This window comes from Rhincodon typus, chromosome 12 (genome assembly GCF_021869965.1).
Source record: "Rhincodon typus isolate 14 chromosome 12, sRhiTyp1.1, whole genome shotgun sequence".
NCBI lineage: Eukaryota > Metazoa > Chordata > Chondrichthyes > Orectolobiformes > Rhincodontidae > Rhincodon > Rhincodon typus.
This window is the reverse complement of record NC_063343.1, coordinates 73,749,037-73,763,523: the sequence shown is the minus strand read 5'-3', so window position 1 is coordinate 73,763,523 and position 14,487 is coordinate 73,749,037. Positions and strand designations below refer to the sequence as shown.

Here is a 14,487-nt window from a genome sequence, read left to right as displayed (position 1 = left end):
CTTCACTTAAGTGGTGTTCCCCAAGCTCAGTCAGACTGGTCGGGGTGTCCCCTTCCATCACTTGCTGCATTTTCCAATGATAAAGTCAGTTGTAGTGCCCATTTAAAGTCCATGTGGGCTTCAGCTGGTAGGCACTTTTGCATGGTTACATCTTTAATCCCACACACCAAACAAACAGTCTCTCAGCGTCTCATTAAGGGTTAAACCAAAGTCACATGCCTCTGCCAGTCTTCTTAGCCTCATCAAAAATCCCGACATAGATTCCCTGGGTTCTCAAACTGCTGAGTAAAATCAACAGCATCTCAGAATTAGAGGAGGCTTGGGGGTCATAATATTCCTTAACTAAACCCATCAACACTTTTTGTACCTGATACCTCAGGGAAAGTTAAGCTTTCTAATAACCAAGAAAGCTGTGGGTTCTCAAGCTGTCAGAAGAATTATTCATTGCTTTTCATCTGCCTTAATGACATTTGCCCTGAAAAAAATAATGCATTCTTTTTACAAACTGGGCCCAGTCTTCAATGGCAGGATCGAATGAGTCAAGCTTCCCAAATCTTGGCATCATGTCAGAAACGCTTACCCCAACTGAAAGACAACTGTTGTAAGAGAATCTTTTCAGGGGTATATTTTTCTCTTGTATCCACTGAAATAACTCCACGAAGGCTGATATCATGTCATCAAGTCACCCCTTATTTACACATACACAGTACCTGACCCAGTTAGCTCAGAGCGGCTCCTAGAGTGAGAAGAACCTCTGACACTTCTGTTTATATCTGTCAGCCAGGGATCCCTGATTGGACCAGGTTAACAGCCCCAATCAGAGGACTCATATTCTATGAGGTTCACCAGGCTGACCTCATTACAATCACTGCAGAAACTGCCCCAACTATTAGTCCATTCATTGTACTGACTGGGCAATCAGCAAGACCACATGGACTTCAGCATGGACTTCTTGTGTGATTGGACTTATCTGCACTCCACATACAGCACTGTAGGACAGTTTACTCATAAAAATATCACCCTAATGACTAATCTGGAAATGTTAGTACACCTTTTAACTTTGTAGATACATCTAAAGGAAGAGTGTTGCTTGTCAAGATCTGACACTTGTGAATCTCTGCAAAAATATTGTTGTATTTTTATTGAATAGTTTTGGTGCTTTGCACTATTGACTGTCTCAATAATCTACCACTTCCCTTTGCTTTGTAGGTGGGGCTTTACTATATTCTCAGATAAGCAGCAGTGGTAAGTAAACAAGTTTTATTCCTTGTGTACCTGCCGACATCTTGTTATATTGGAGTTCTCAGTCTCATTCTCTTACTGTCATAAGACCATATGAAATTGGAACAGGAGTAGGCTGTTCAGCCCATCAAGCCTGATATACCATTTAATAGAATCATGGTTGATCTGAATTCTTCAAGCATTTTGGATGAAAAAATCCAGAATTACGAATCTATCAATGACCATGAAACCATTGCCAATTGTTGGAAAAACCCAACTAAGTCATTAATGTCCTTCAAGGAAGGAAACCTTCCACCTCACCTGCTCTGGCCTACGAATAACTCCAGAACCACAACAATGTGGCTGACTCTCAACTGCCCTCTGAAAAGTCTGAGCAAGGAATTCAGTTCCAGAGCAACTAAGTTTGGGCAATAAATATTAGCCAGCCAGTGATGCCCATGTCCCATGACTGAATAAAAAAAATTATTGCCCTGTCTCCATAATCCTTGATTCCCTTACTGATAAAGAATCTATCTCAGTCTTAAACATACACAAGGACTCTGCCCACATAGCTCTCTGTGGCAAGGAGTTCCAAAGACTCACAACACATTGACAGAAGAAATTCCTCCTCATCTCATTCTTAAATTGTTGTCGTTTATTCTGAATCTATGCCCTCTAGTCCTAGACTCGCCCATGAGGGGAGCATTTACCCTGTCAAGCATCTTAAGAATCCTACATATTTCAATAAGGTTGCCTTTTGTTCTCCTAGTGATCATCCTAATGCCTCTAATGAAATATCTTTCCTTAAATAATGCTTTCTGCAGTTTTTCTCCATTTAAATAATATTATGTTCTCTCTTCCAAAATGAACAATTTTACATTTTCCTATATTATGCAAGTGTATTATATCTGCTAATTCTTTTGTCAACTTAATTATCAATATCCCTTTGTTAACTGTTTGCATCCCACTTGCAACTTGCCTTTCCACCTATTTTTGTGTCATCTGTAAATTTGGCTACAGTACATTCGCTCCCCTTCTCCAAGTCATTACTATACATTGTAAACAGTTGCGGTCCCAGCACTGATTCCTGTGGAACCAAACAGGTCACAGGTGGTCAAACTGAAAACAAATCCCTTATCCCCACTCACTGTTTCCTGCCCATGAGCCAATTCTCTATCCACACCAATACATTACATCCAACACTATGGGCTTTTACCTTAACCTTTTGTGAGGTACTATGTTGAATGACTTTTGGAAGTCCAAATTCAACACATCTACAGGTTCCCATCTATCCACTCTGTTTGGATCTTTCTCAGAAAACTCCAATAAATTAGTCAGACATGATTTCCTTTACATGAAGCCATGCTGATGCTGCTTGATTAGATTATGATTTTCCAAATGTGCTGCTATTAATCTCCTATTAACTGTTTCCAACATTGTTCTAACAATAGATGTTAGACTAATGTTTACCTGCTTTTTGTCTCCTCTTTTAAAATAGGTTGCCACGTTGGCAGTTTTACAATCCTCTGATACTTCTCCAGAATCCAATGATTTTTGAAAAATTACAACCAAAGCATCCACTATCTCTGTAGCTACTTCTTTTGGAGTACTTAGATACAAGCTATCAGGGCCAAGGGATTTATTTGCCTTTAGCCCCATGAGTTTGTCTATTACTGCTTCTGTAGTGATGATGGTAGTACTTAATTCCTTCCCAATCATCAGTATTAAAGATAAGCTCACCATTGTCTTACCAGACCATAGGGCTGCCCTCCCATTTGAGAGAGGCATCTGGTGGTGGTTTAATCTGAGGGTTACCACACCTCAGGCAAAGGGAGAGGTTGAGAAAGAGAGTCCTTCATGGTAACTGCAAGAATTGAACTGATTCTGTTGGTGTTACTGTGTATCACAAACCCACTGTCCTGTCAACTAATCTCAATAAGCACCTTTTAATATTAATAGCATGTTCAAAGCATTTACCATCATAAAGACTGACGTAAAATATCTGTTCAACTCCTCTACCATTTCCTTGTTTCCAGTAACTATTTTTCAGATTAATTTTTTAAAGGGCCTTTGTTCACTTTGACCTCTTTCTTCCTTTTTGTATATTCAAAGAGGCCCTTATTGTCAGTTTTTATATTCCTCACAACTTAGCCCTCGTAGTTTACTTTTTCTGTCTTTATTATATTTTTCGTCCTTCTTTGCTGGATTTTGAATTTATCCCAATCTTCGGGACTGTCACTGACTTTAGCCTCCTCATATGATTTTTGTTTCAACTTAATATTCCCCTAAACTTCCTTGCTTAGCCATGTTTGGTTTATCCCTCTTTGAGAGCCAAGAACAGAATGGAACTCATCAAGAACGTCAAGGCAGTGATTGTCATTGGAAATAACACCGAGGATCACCTCAGCTGAGATTCAGTCCTCTATGTGCCCACGTGTGACCACAGCATGCTACCCACCAGACTCTCCGCGCAACCCCAGCCCGACATGAGGTGGCCAAGGCTGTGTGACTCTAAGAACCAACAAGGTTCCTGTGCAAAACGTGTATCCACTGAAATGCAGCAGAGAGCCATTTTAGTACGAGTAAATGATCTCATCTTCCTCATAAGGCATGCCAGCCAATCTCTGACATGTCATTAATATAATCATCATCAAGGAAGGAGGTATGACCAACTACAGTAACTACAGAGGGGTCTTCCTGCTAAACACAAAAGTCCTCCTCAATCGCCGAGACGTGGGGGAGGTGGCTAAAGAGCTCCTCCTGGAGTCACAACGTGGATTCCATCCATCAAGAGATGGAGTGAACATGCTTTTACCAGCAAGACAAGTGCAGAGAATGGCAATACTCTCTATACATGGTCTTCTTCAACTCACAAAGGCTTTCAACTCTGTCAATTGAGAGGGGTCTTGGGGTGTCTCCTCGAATTTGGATGGTCGCAAAAGTTAGTCACCATCCTCTACCTGCTGCACAGCAGTGGATCTGCCGTGTTCCATTACATGTGAAAAATGGGCTCAAGTGAAAGTGTGTCATCACGCCAATGCTGTTATCCATCTTCTCGACTGCAACACTGCACCCCGTCATAGAATCATAGAAGCATACAGGACAGTAGAGGCCCTTTGGCCCAGTGCCTCTATAGACAAAAATAATTTCCCACCACTGACATTAGATTAACTAGTCAGTAATTAGCTGGCCTATTATGGTTCAGGATGGCGGCAGAGTAAGACGCACCTCGACTCCGCCCGTTCTATTCCCTTTCTTTCCTCTCCTTTTTCCTCCTTTTCTGCATTTTGTTTTTCAATTTTTGAGTTGGACTTAAAAGGAAGAACTGGTGAGCCCCAGAGGTGAATCTCAGAGGAGAGGCAGGCACAGGGAAGCAGACCTGTAGCAGAAGCTGGCATAGGTAATCGAGTCCCAGAGCGGAGGCTGGCACGAGGAATCATGTCCCAGAGCGGAGGCCGGTGATGGGAAGCGTGTCCCAGAGCGAAGGCCGGTGATGGGAAGCGTGTCCCAGGGCGGAGGCCGGTGATGGGAAGCGTGTCCCAGGGCGGAGGCCGGTGATGGGAAGCGTGTCCCAGAGCAGAGGCCGGCGCGGGGAAGTGTGTCCTGGAGAATGCTTATCTTAGAGCAGCTGAGAATTGGCGCAGATTGGACTGGAGGTTGGAGTGGAGTGGGGACCGTTGTTGGACTGGAGTCTGGTGCAGGCGGTCAGACCACGTGTGGAAGCTTCTGAACTGAGCTGCCACAATGTAATGTTTATTTGTAATTTGTTTCTTTGACTGCAATGTCTATCCTCTTAACTATGTCATACTTCTAACTTATACTATGAATCACTATAAACTACTACAACTACATTCCTTTCTTATTCCTCTTTTGTACCTAAAATTTGTACCTCAATACTTTGTACCTAGAATGGCACCGTAACAGGCGAGATTATAAACTATTCACTGCACTCCCATACTTCTGTACTTGAGTATATGTGCCAATAAAGGATATCCTATTCTATTCTGTTCTGTGCTTGCTGGCCTCCTTGAACAAAGGTATCACCTTAGCTATCCTCCCGTTCTCTGCACCCCTCCAATGCAATCACAAATCCCATCACCCATCTTCCCACTGGAATGAGCTTCTCCACAGAATGAGCTGGGAACTATTAACCCCATTTTCATACAGATCCAAACCACCCTGGTGTTGAGCTGCAGTATACAGATGATGTTTGCGTATAGAAACTTAGAAGATAGAAGCAGGTGCAGGCCATTCAGCCCCTCAGTATGAGCATGACTGATCATCGAGCTCAATAAACCCACCCTTCCATATCCCTTGATGCCTTTAGCCACAAGAGCAAAATAAACCTCCTTCTTGAAAGCACATAATGTTTTGCTCTCAGCCACTTTTTGTGGTAGTGAATTCCACAGCCTCACCACTCTCTGAGCAAAGAATTTTTTCCTCCTCTAAGTCCTAAAAGGTTTACCTTCACCTTAAACTATGACCCTTGGTTCTGGACTCCCCTACCATTGGGAACATCCTTCCTGCACCTGGTCTGTCTAGTTCTGTTAGAATTTTATAGGTTTCTATGAGATCCTCCCTTTAGTCTTCTTAAATGCAGTGAATACAATCCTAACTGACTCATTCACTCCTCATATGTCAGTCCTGTCATCCAGGAATCAATTTTGTACACCTTTGCTGCACTCCCTCTGTAACATGAATGTCCTTCCTCAGATAACGTTTTTGTTTTAATTTTCTGATTAAAACTAAGAAAACATATTTCATATGTTTTACACTACACTATAATTATCACAATGTTTAACTTTTAACCTTTGTTTCCATTCTGTTCTAAAGATTCTGTACATGTATTTAAAATGGTGCCTTGTGTGGTGACATTATGCACTTTTCACTGTGTACTCCTGTACCTTTGTACTTGAGGATTCTCAAGCTCACCAGTTTCTTTCCTCCAACAATTGTGAAGTTTCACATACCAATGATTTCTTCATCACTCAAACTACTTGTCACTGATGATTTGTAGCTGTTCTGTTACAGGTTCTTGTGCTGTTCAGGGCAATCGGAGATGTGGGATTGGACAGCCAGTATCCTAAGATCTCAGGTAACAAATTACAAGAAATACTATGCCTTTAATATAGCAAGACATGTTAAGTGTCAATAAATCACATTGCTAATGAAATCTTTGCATTCTCTAGCATAAACTCTGAGAGTATTCTAAGGCAGAAAAGCAGATTCTGATAAGCATTGATTTGAAAAATTGGTCCCATCATTTTCCTGTTTATTTGGTCCATTTTCTCATTATTTCATTGGATGTGGGCACCACTGGTTAGGCCAACATTTATTATCCCTATTTGCCGTTGAGAAAGGGTGGTCAGCTGTCTTCTTCTACCTCTGGCTTTGAGTAGACTCTGAGTGCCTTTAGGGAGGGAATTCCAGGATTTTGATCCTGTAACAATGAAGGAACAATGGTTTATTTTCAAGTCACTGGAGAGTGGCTTGGAGGGGGTCTTGCAGGTGGTGATGTTCCCTGTAGCTGCTGTCTTTGTGCTTTGAGATGGTGGAGATTGTGAGTTTGGAAAGTACTGTCTAAGGAGCCTTAGTGAATTTCTGCAGAGTATCTTGTTGATGGTATATGCAGCCGCTAGTGAGCATCAATGGTGTGGAGAGTAGATGCTTTTAGATGTGGATTTAATCAAGCAGACTGCTTTGTCCCGAATAGTGTCGAGCTTCCAGAGTGTTTTTGGAGCTGGGGATTGGTTATTTTAACTCCCCTTCCCACTCCCTGGGTGACATGTCCATCCTGCATTCCTTTAGGGCCACAGTTGAATTGCTCCCTTTGGACTTGCTAAAAGCCCTTCTGTTCTTCATTATCCAGTCCTAAATCTTAGATATCCAGGGTTCTTTGAATTTATTGATCCTACATTTCCCTCTGAAGGTTACATGTTGGGGCTAAAGACTCTCCAGCTCCTTTTTGAATGCTCCCCATTGCTCCACTGTAGGCTGACACACAAGGATCTGTTCCCAGTCTATTGTGTCCAGACCCTGCTGTATTCTAATAAAATCTGTCTTCTCCCAATCCAAAGCCATAGAACATAGAACATAGAACATAGAACACAGAACATAGAACATAGAACAGTACAGCACAGTACAGGCCCTTCGGCCCACGATGTTGTGCTGAACTTTTACCCTAATCCTAAGGTCTATCTAACCTCCACCCCTTCCTTATATTATCATCCATATGCCTATCTAATAGCCGCTTAAATGCCCCTAATTAGTCCGACACCACTACCTGCTCCGGCAATGCATTCCACGCCCCTACCACTCTCTGAGTAAAGAACCTACCTCTGACGTCTCCCCTATATCTACCTCCACTCACTTTAAAACTATGCCCCCTCATAATAGCTATCTCCAACCTAGGAAAAGGTCTCTGGCTGTCTACTCTATCTATACCTCTGATCATCTTGTACACCTCTATCAAGTCACCTCTCATCCTTCGTCATTCTAAAAAGCCCTAGCTCTCTCAACCTTTCCTCGTAAGACCTTCCCTTCATTCCAGGCAACATTCTGGTAACTCTCCTCTGCACCTTTTCCAATGCCTCCACAACTTTCCTGTAATGAGGCAACCAGAACTGGACACAATACTCCAGATGTGGCCAAACCAGGCTTTTGTATAGCTGGAGCATAACTTCACGGCTCTTGAACTCAATCCCTCTATTAATGAAAGCTAACAACCATACACCTTCTTAACAACTCTATCCACCTGGGTGGCAGCTTTCAGGGAACTGTGGACATGAACCCCAAGGTCACTCTGCTCCTCCACACTGCCAAGAATCTTTCCGTTAACCCTGTATTCTGCTTTCAAGTTTTTCCTTCCAAAATGAATCACCTCACACTTTTCAGGGTTAAACTCCATCTGCCACTTCTCAGCCCAGCTCTGCATCCTATCAATGTCCCTTTGTAACCTAGAACAGCCCTCCGCATTGTCCACAACATGACTCACCTTCGTATCGTCCGCGAACTTACTAATCCACTCTTCCACTTCTTCATCCAAATCATTTACAAAAATCACAAATAGAAGAGGACCCAGAACAGATCCTTGTGGTACACCACTCGTAACAGAGCACCATGTTAACCCCACTGCGAAGCCAATTTCTCCAGCATCGGCAGTTCCTACTATCTCTGTAACCATGTTAAATATTTTCTGTCCACTACCACCCTTTGTCTTCTAAGGGTCAGCCAATTATGAATCCAATCTACCACATTTCCCCCTATCTCATGCCTCCTTACCTTCTGCATGAGCCTACCATGGGGAACCTTATTAAACGCCTTACTTAAATCCATGTATACCACATCCACTGCTCTACCTTCATCCACCTGTTTGGTCACCTCTTCAAAGAATTCAATAATGTTTGTGAGGCATGACCTACCCCTCACAAATTCATGCTGACTATCAAGAATCAAACTGTACCTTTCTAAGTGATCATAAATCCTATCTCTCAGAGCCCTTTCCAATAATTTGCCCACCACTGATGTAAGGCTAACTGGCCTGTAATTTCCGGGGTTATCCTTATTCCCTTTTTTGAACAAGGGAATGACGTTTGCCTCTCTCCAATCTTCTGGCACTATACCCGTGGACGGTGAGGATGAAAAGATCATCGCAAAAGGCCCTGCGATCCCTTCCCTCGTTTCCCATAGAATCCTTGGATAAATCCCAACAGGCCCGGGGGACTTATCTATCTTCCACTTCCTCAAAATTCCTAGCACATCTTCCTTACTAACATCGACCTCCTCTAGCCTACCACCTGTTTTACACTGTCCTCCTCAACAACTAGGTCCCTCTCAGTTGTGAATACCGAAGAAAAGTATTCATTAAGGACCTCTCCTATCTTTTTAGGCTCCATACACAAATTCCCTTTATAATCCTTGACTGGCCCTACCCTTTCTCTAGTCATTCTCTTATTCCTCATGTTTGTGTAAAAAGCCTTGGAATTTTCCTTGATCTTATCTGCCAAGGTTTTCTCATTACCCCTTATAGCTCTCCTATGCCGTTTCTTCAGCTCCCTTCTGGATAACTTGTATCCCTCGAGAGCCTTTTCTGTTCCTTGTTTCCTAAACCTTACATAAGCATCCTTCTTCCTTTTAACCAGCCGTTGAGAACCAAGGCTCCCTCACTTGACCGCATCTTCCCTTAGGGACAAACATATAGAGCACACGCAGTATGCATTCCTTAAACAATCTCCACATTTCAATAGTGCTCTTCCTTGACAGCATCTGTTCCCATTTTATGTGACCCAGTTCTTGCCTAACAGAATTTGTAATTACCCTTCCCCCAATTATAAACCTTACCCTGTTGTATGTACCTATCCTTTTCCATGACTATAGTAAAAGTAACAGAGTTATGATCGCTACAGCCAAAATGCTCTCCTACCAACAGGTCTAGCACTTGGCCCGGTTCATTACCAAGCACTAAATCCAAAGTGGCCTCTCCTCGTGTTGGTCTATGTACATACTGTGTCAGGAATCCTTCCTGGACGCACTGGACAAAATCCGCTCCATCTAAACTATCACAACTAAAATGTTTCCAATCAATATTTGGAAAGTTGAAGTCACCCATGACTACAACCCTGTGACTTCTGCACCTTTCCAGTATCTGCCTGCTAATCCGCTCTTCTACTTCTCTGCAACTATTAGGGGGTCTGTAAAAAACCCCCAACAAAGTGACTCCTCCTTTCTTGTTCTGGACCTCAACCCAAACTGACTCTGTAGACATATCATTCTCGAACTGCTTTTCAGTAGCTGCTATACTCACCCAGACTAGCAATGCCACTCCCCCGCCTCTTTTTCCACCCTCCCTATTTCTTTTAAAGCATCTAAATCCCGGAACTTCCAACGACCATTCCTGTCCCTGAGTTACCCAAGTTTCTGTAATGGCAACAACATCGTAGTTCCAATAACCGACCTATGCTGTAAGACCCATGCTCCGCCTTATTTCCAATACTTCTAGCATTGAAGTATACACACCTCAAACCATCTCTGTGTCCACAATTACGCTCCACTGACCGCATTTCTTTATTAACAACCTCATTCCCTTTTTCTGATGAAGGGTCTAGGCCCAAAACGTCAGCCTTTCTGTTCCTATGATGCTGCTTGGCCTGCTGTGTTCATCCAGCTCTGCACCTTGTTGTCTCGGATTCTCCAGCATCTGCAGTTCCTACTATCTCTCACTCACTGTTGTGTCTGTTGGAAGGCTGAATACCTCATCCTCTTTATTACAAATCCGGTTCCCCACCCCCTGCCAATCTAGTTTAAACCATCCTGTACAGCTCGAGCAAACCTCCCTCCCAGTATATTTGTGCCCTTCCGGTTCAGGTGCAACCCATCCTTACTGTACAGGTCCCACCTTCCCCAGAATGTGCTTCAGTTATCCACATGATGGAAGCCCTCCCTCCTGCACCAGCCCTGTAGCCACGTGTTTAGCTGCACTCTCTCCCTATTTCTTACCTCATTATCACGTGGCACTGGTAGTAATCCAGAGATAACTACCCTGCTTGCCCTGCACTTCAGCTTCCAACCTAACTCCCTGTACTCGTTTTTCACATTCTCTGTCCTTTTTCTACCTATGTCATTGGTACCAATGTGTACCATGACTGCTGGTTGCTCACCCTCCCCCTTAAGGATCTTGAAGACACGATCCGAGACATCATGGACCCTGGCACCCGGGAGGCAACATACCATCTGTTTATCTCGTTCGCGTCCACAGAACCGCCTGTCTGTGCCTCTTACTATTGAATCTCCCACTACAATTGCTCTCCTATTCTCCCCCCTTCCCTTCTGTGTCACAGGGTCAGGCTCAGTGCCAGAGACCTGTCCGCTATGGCCTTCCCCTGGTAGGTTGTCCCCCACAACAGTATCCAAAACAGTATACTTATTATTGAGCTGAACGGCCACAGGGGATCCCTGCACTGTCTGCCTATTCCCTTTCACCCTCCTGACAGTCACCCAGCTACCTTTTTCCTGTACCTTGGGTGTGACCACCTCCTTATAACTCCTCTCTATCACCCCCTCAGCCTCCGAATGATCCGGAGTTCATCCAGCTCCAGCTCCAGTTCCCTCACGCGGTTTGTGAGGAGCTGGAGGTAGGTGCACTTCTCGCAGGTGAAGTCGGAAGGGACACCAGCAGTGACCCTTACCTCCCACATCCTGTAACAGGAGCATGCAACTGCCCTAGTTTCCATTCCCTCTACTCGAGATTTCCAGAAGAATAAAAAAATGCCTTACCTTACCGACCCTCCACACAGTCTTTTTTTTTGGTTAGAGGAGGAGGATGGGTGGGAGACACTACACGTGCAGTGTTTCAGGTTGAGCCGATGCCTGAATATATCAGTTCCTTCCTGGCTTGCATTGTCTTCACACACCCGCCGCTGAAAACAAGAAGGCCTGCTGCACGAGGTAAGTTTTTATACAGGGAAAAAAAGCAACCTTACCTTCCCGTCGGCACTCTGGTTCGCGCTGCTGCCGCTGAAAACCATCTTTTGCAGGTCATCTTTTTCCTTGACCAGATATATTTGAACTGTACCATGTTGTGGTCGCTACCACCTAAATGTTCCTCCACTGCCACATTGAACACTTGTCCAGTTTCTTTCCCAAGAACCATATCCAGCACTGCACTGTTAAAATCCCTGAGTATAATTACCCGATTATAACTCTTACACACTTCTATGAACTGTCTACATATCTGCTCCTCTATTTACCACTCTTTGGGGGCCTATAATACACTCACAATGAAGTAGCTTCCCCCTTAATGTTTGTAAGTACTACCCACAAAGCTTTATTTGATGAGCCTTCCAAGATATCTCTCCATATTGCAGTAATTGATTTGATTTATTTACTGTCACGTGTACCTAAGTACAGTGAAAAGCCTTGTTTACAAGCAGTACAGGCAGATCATAGTAAGCAAGGAACATCCAGTGCATAGGGTGAAACAAAACTTGGACAGAAGTAGATTTAAGAGAACATTATTAGTAATTTTTACAGATTCAGAATTTAAGTTTAAAAGTGCAGAACGGTTATAGAAAATGTTAGAGTTAGATCTGCTGCAGGAAGCTCGCAAGGAGTCAAATGGTGCCATTTTCTGTAATTAACAGTGCAACCTTGCCTAAAGATCCTATACCTCAGCATGTTGAATTGCTAGTCTAGCCCTTCCCTCTACTATGTTTCTGTATTGACAGCAATATTATACTTCTATGTGTCAATCTACACCATTAACTTATCAGTCTTACCTATTACACTCCTAGCGTTAAAGACCATCCAGCCTTGCCTTACCCTCTTGACACTCAACACAGCTGAACTCGCTGTGACTTGCTTTCTTTGTTGTAGCATGAGCTGTCTCTATTTAATCAATATTGTGCATCACCTCCTCCTGCTGGATTAGTTTAAACTCCTCAACAGCATGAGCAAACCCACCTGCAAGGATTTTGGTCCCAGCGTGGATCAGGTGCAGAAAATCCTGTTTGCACATGTCTCGCCTTCCCCAAAAACAGTCCCAGTGATCCAGGAATCTAAAGTCCTCCCCTCTTGCACTAACTCTTGAGCCACATATTCTCCTGTCCTATGTTTCTATTTCTACACTCATTAGCATGGGAGCGATCCAGAGAACACAACTTTTGAGGTCCTGCTTTTTAATCTACTGCCTCGGTCCTGAATTTTTGATGCAAGACCTCATTATTAACTTTTTCATATTATAGACATCAAATATACCACGATCTCTTGTCAATGATAATTCTCAAAGAATTGTATCTCCTTATGTAAGAGTTTTCTCCTAGTCAGTTTCTTCTAAGTGAGGGTCTCCCATATATTGACATCAAAATTGTGTTTCATGAGGGAAGCCTTCAGAGACTCTTTGAAATTCTTCCTTTGCCCACCTCTCATTCGAGTGCCTTCCTAGTTCTAGGCAAAGACAATTTGCTTCAGCAGTTGGAACTCAGACACTTTCAGCATGTGGCCTATCGAGCAGAATCAGACACGATGGAGCATATTCTCAAGGTGAACGTAGGATTTGTCTCCACAGGCATATAGGCTGGTTACTTTTGCTGACATTTTCCTGGGCAGATGCATCTGTGATAGGTCCACTGATAAGAATGAAGTCAAGTGTATTTTAGCCTTGTGTTGATTCCATCGCCGCTTACTGTAGACCCTGTCTCAAAGCAATGTCCATTAGGACCTCATCTGTTCAATCAGTAGTGTTGCTGCCAAGCCACTCTTGGTGATAGACATTGAAATCTCCCACCCAGAGTGCATTCTGTGCTCTTGCCACCTTCAGTTTTTCCCACAAGTGTTATTCACATGGATGAGTACTGATTCATCAGCCAATGGAGGACAGGACTTGGGTAATCAGCAGGAGGTTTTCTCGCTCATGCTTGATCTGATGCTGTTCGGAGTCGATGTTAAGGGCTGCCAGGGTAATTCCCTCCACACTGTACAATGCTCTGCTGGCATACTTGTTCTGGGTATATCCTGCCTGGACAGAACGTATCCAGAGATGGTGGTAGTGGTATCTCTGATATCATGTGGTATGATTCCTTGAGTATGATCATCTCAGACTGTTGCTTGACTAGTCTGTGCGAAAGTTCGTCTAATTTTGCCATGAGCCCCAAGTGTTGGTAAAGAGGATTTTGTACGGTTTACTATATTGTTGTTATCGTTTCTGGTAAATTGATGTCATGTGGTCCGTCCAGTATCTTCCCCAGCTTTAGACTTTGTCATAATTTTTGAGACAACTCATTGATGTAGCCATTGCAGAAGACAGTTAAGCATCAACCACATTGCTGTGAGTCTGGGGTTTCATGGAGGTCAGACCAAGTAACGGTGTCAGATTTTTTCCTAAAGGTTACTTGTGTATTTAATGACAGTAGTTCCATTGCCGCCATTAGACTACTTTTCATTTCCAGATAATATTGTATTAAAATTTCACCATCTGCTATAGCGGGCCTTAAGTTCATTTTCCCACAACTTCATGGGGCTCTGGTTTACTTGTTCAGTGACCTCACTTCTGTGGCATTACTTCCCTGAGTTGACAGATTAACATCTGAGATCTGCTGCTAAAATTTGGGATCAGTGCAATAAATTATCAACATTTTCTCAAGAATAAAGAAGATTAGATGAGATTCATTTCATGGTTAGATGCAGATGGAGTGAACTCAATGGGATGATTTTATTTTAAAATTTTGCACTTTCTTGTCTTTGCATTCTTAATTGAATCATTTATTGTAACAC

At 43.2% G+C, this 14,487-nt stretch overlaps 1 protein-coding gene across 2 annotated transcripts in view; it reads left to right on the top strand.

Annotated features, from left to right (window-relative positions):
- LOC109919370 (arf-GAP with Rho-GAP domain, ANK repeat and PH domain-containing protein 3-like) overlaps positions 1-14,487 on the top strand; it is a 41,992-nt gene that overhangs the window by 20,415 nt on the left and 7,090 nt on the right. For both annotated transcript variants that reach the window (XM_048603704.1, XM_048603703.1), the window contains exons 5-6: positions 1,210-1,245; positions 6,253-6,316. In XM_048603704.1, the coding sequence (XP_048459661.1) occupies positions 1,210-1,245; positions 6,253-6,316 (100 nt within the window). The remainder of the gene's footprint in view (positions 1-1,209; positions 1,246-6,252; positions 6,317-14,487) is intronic.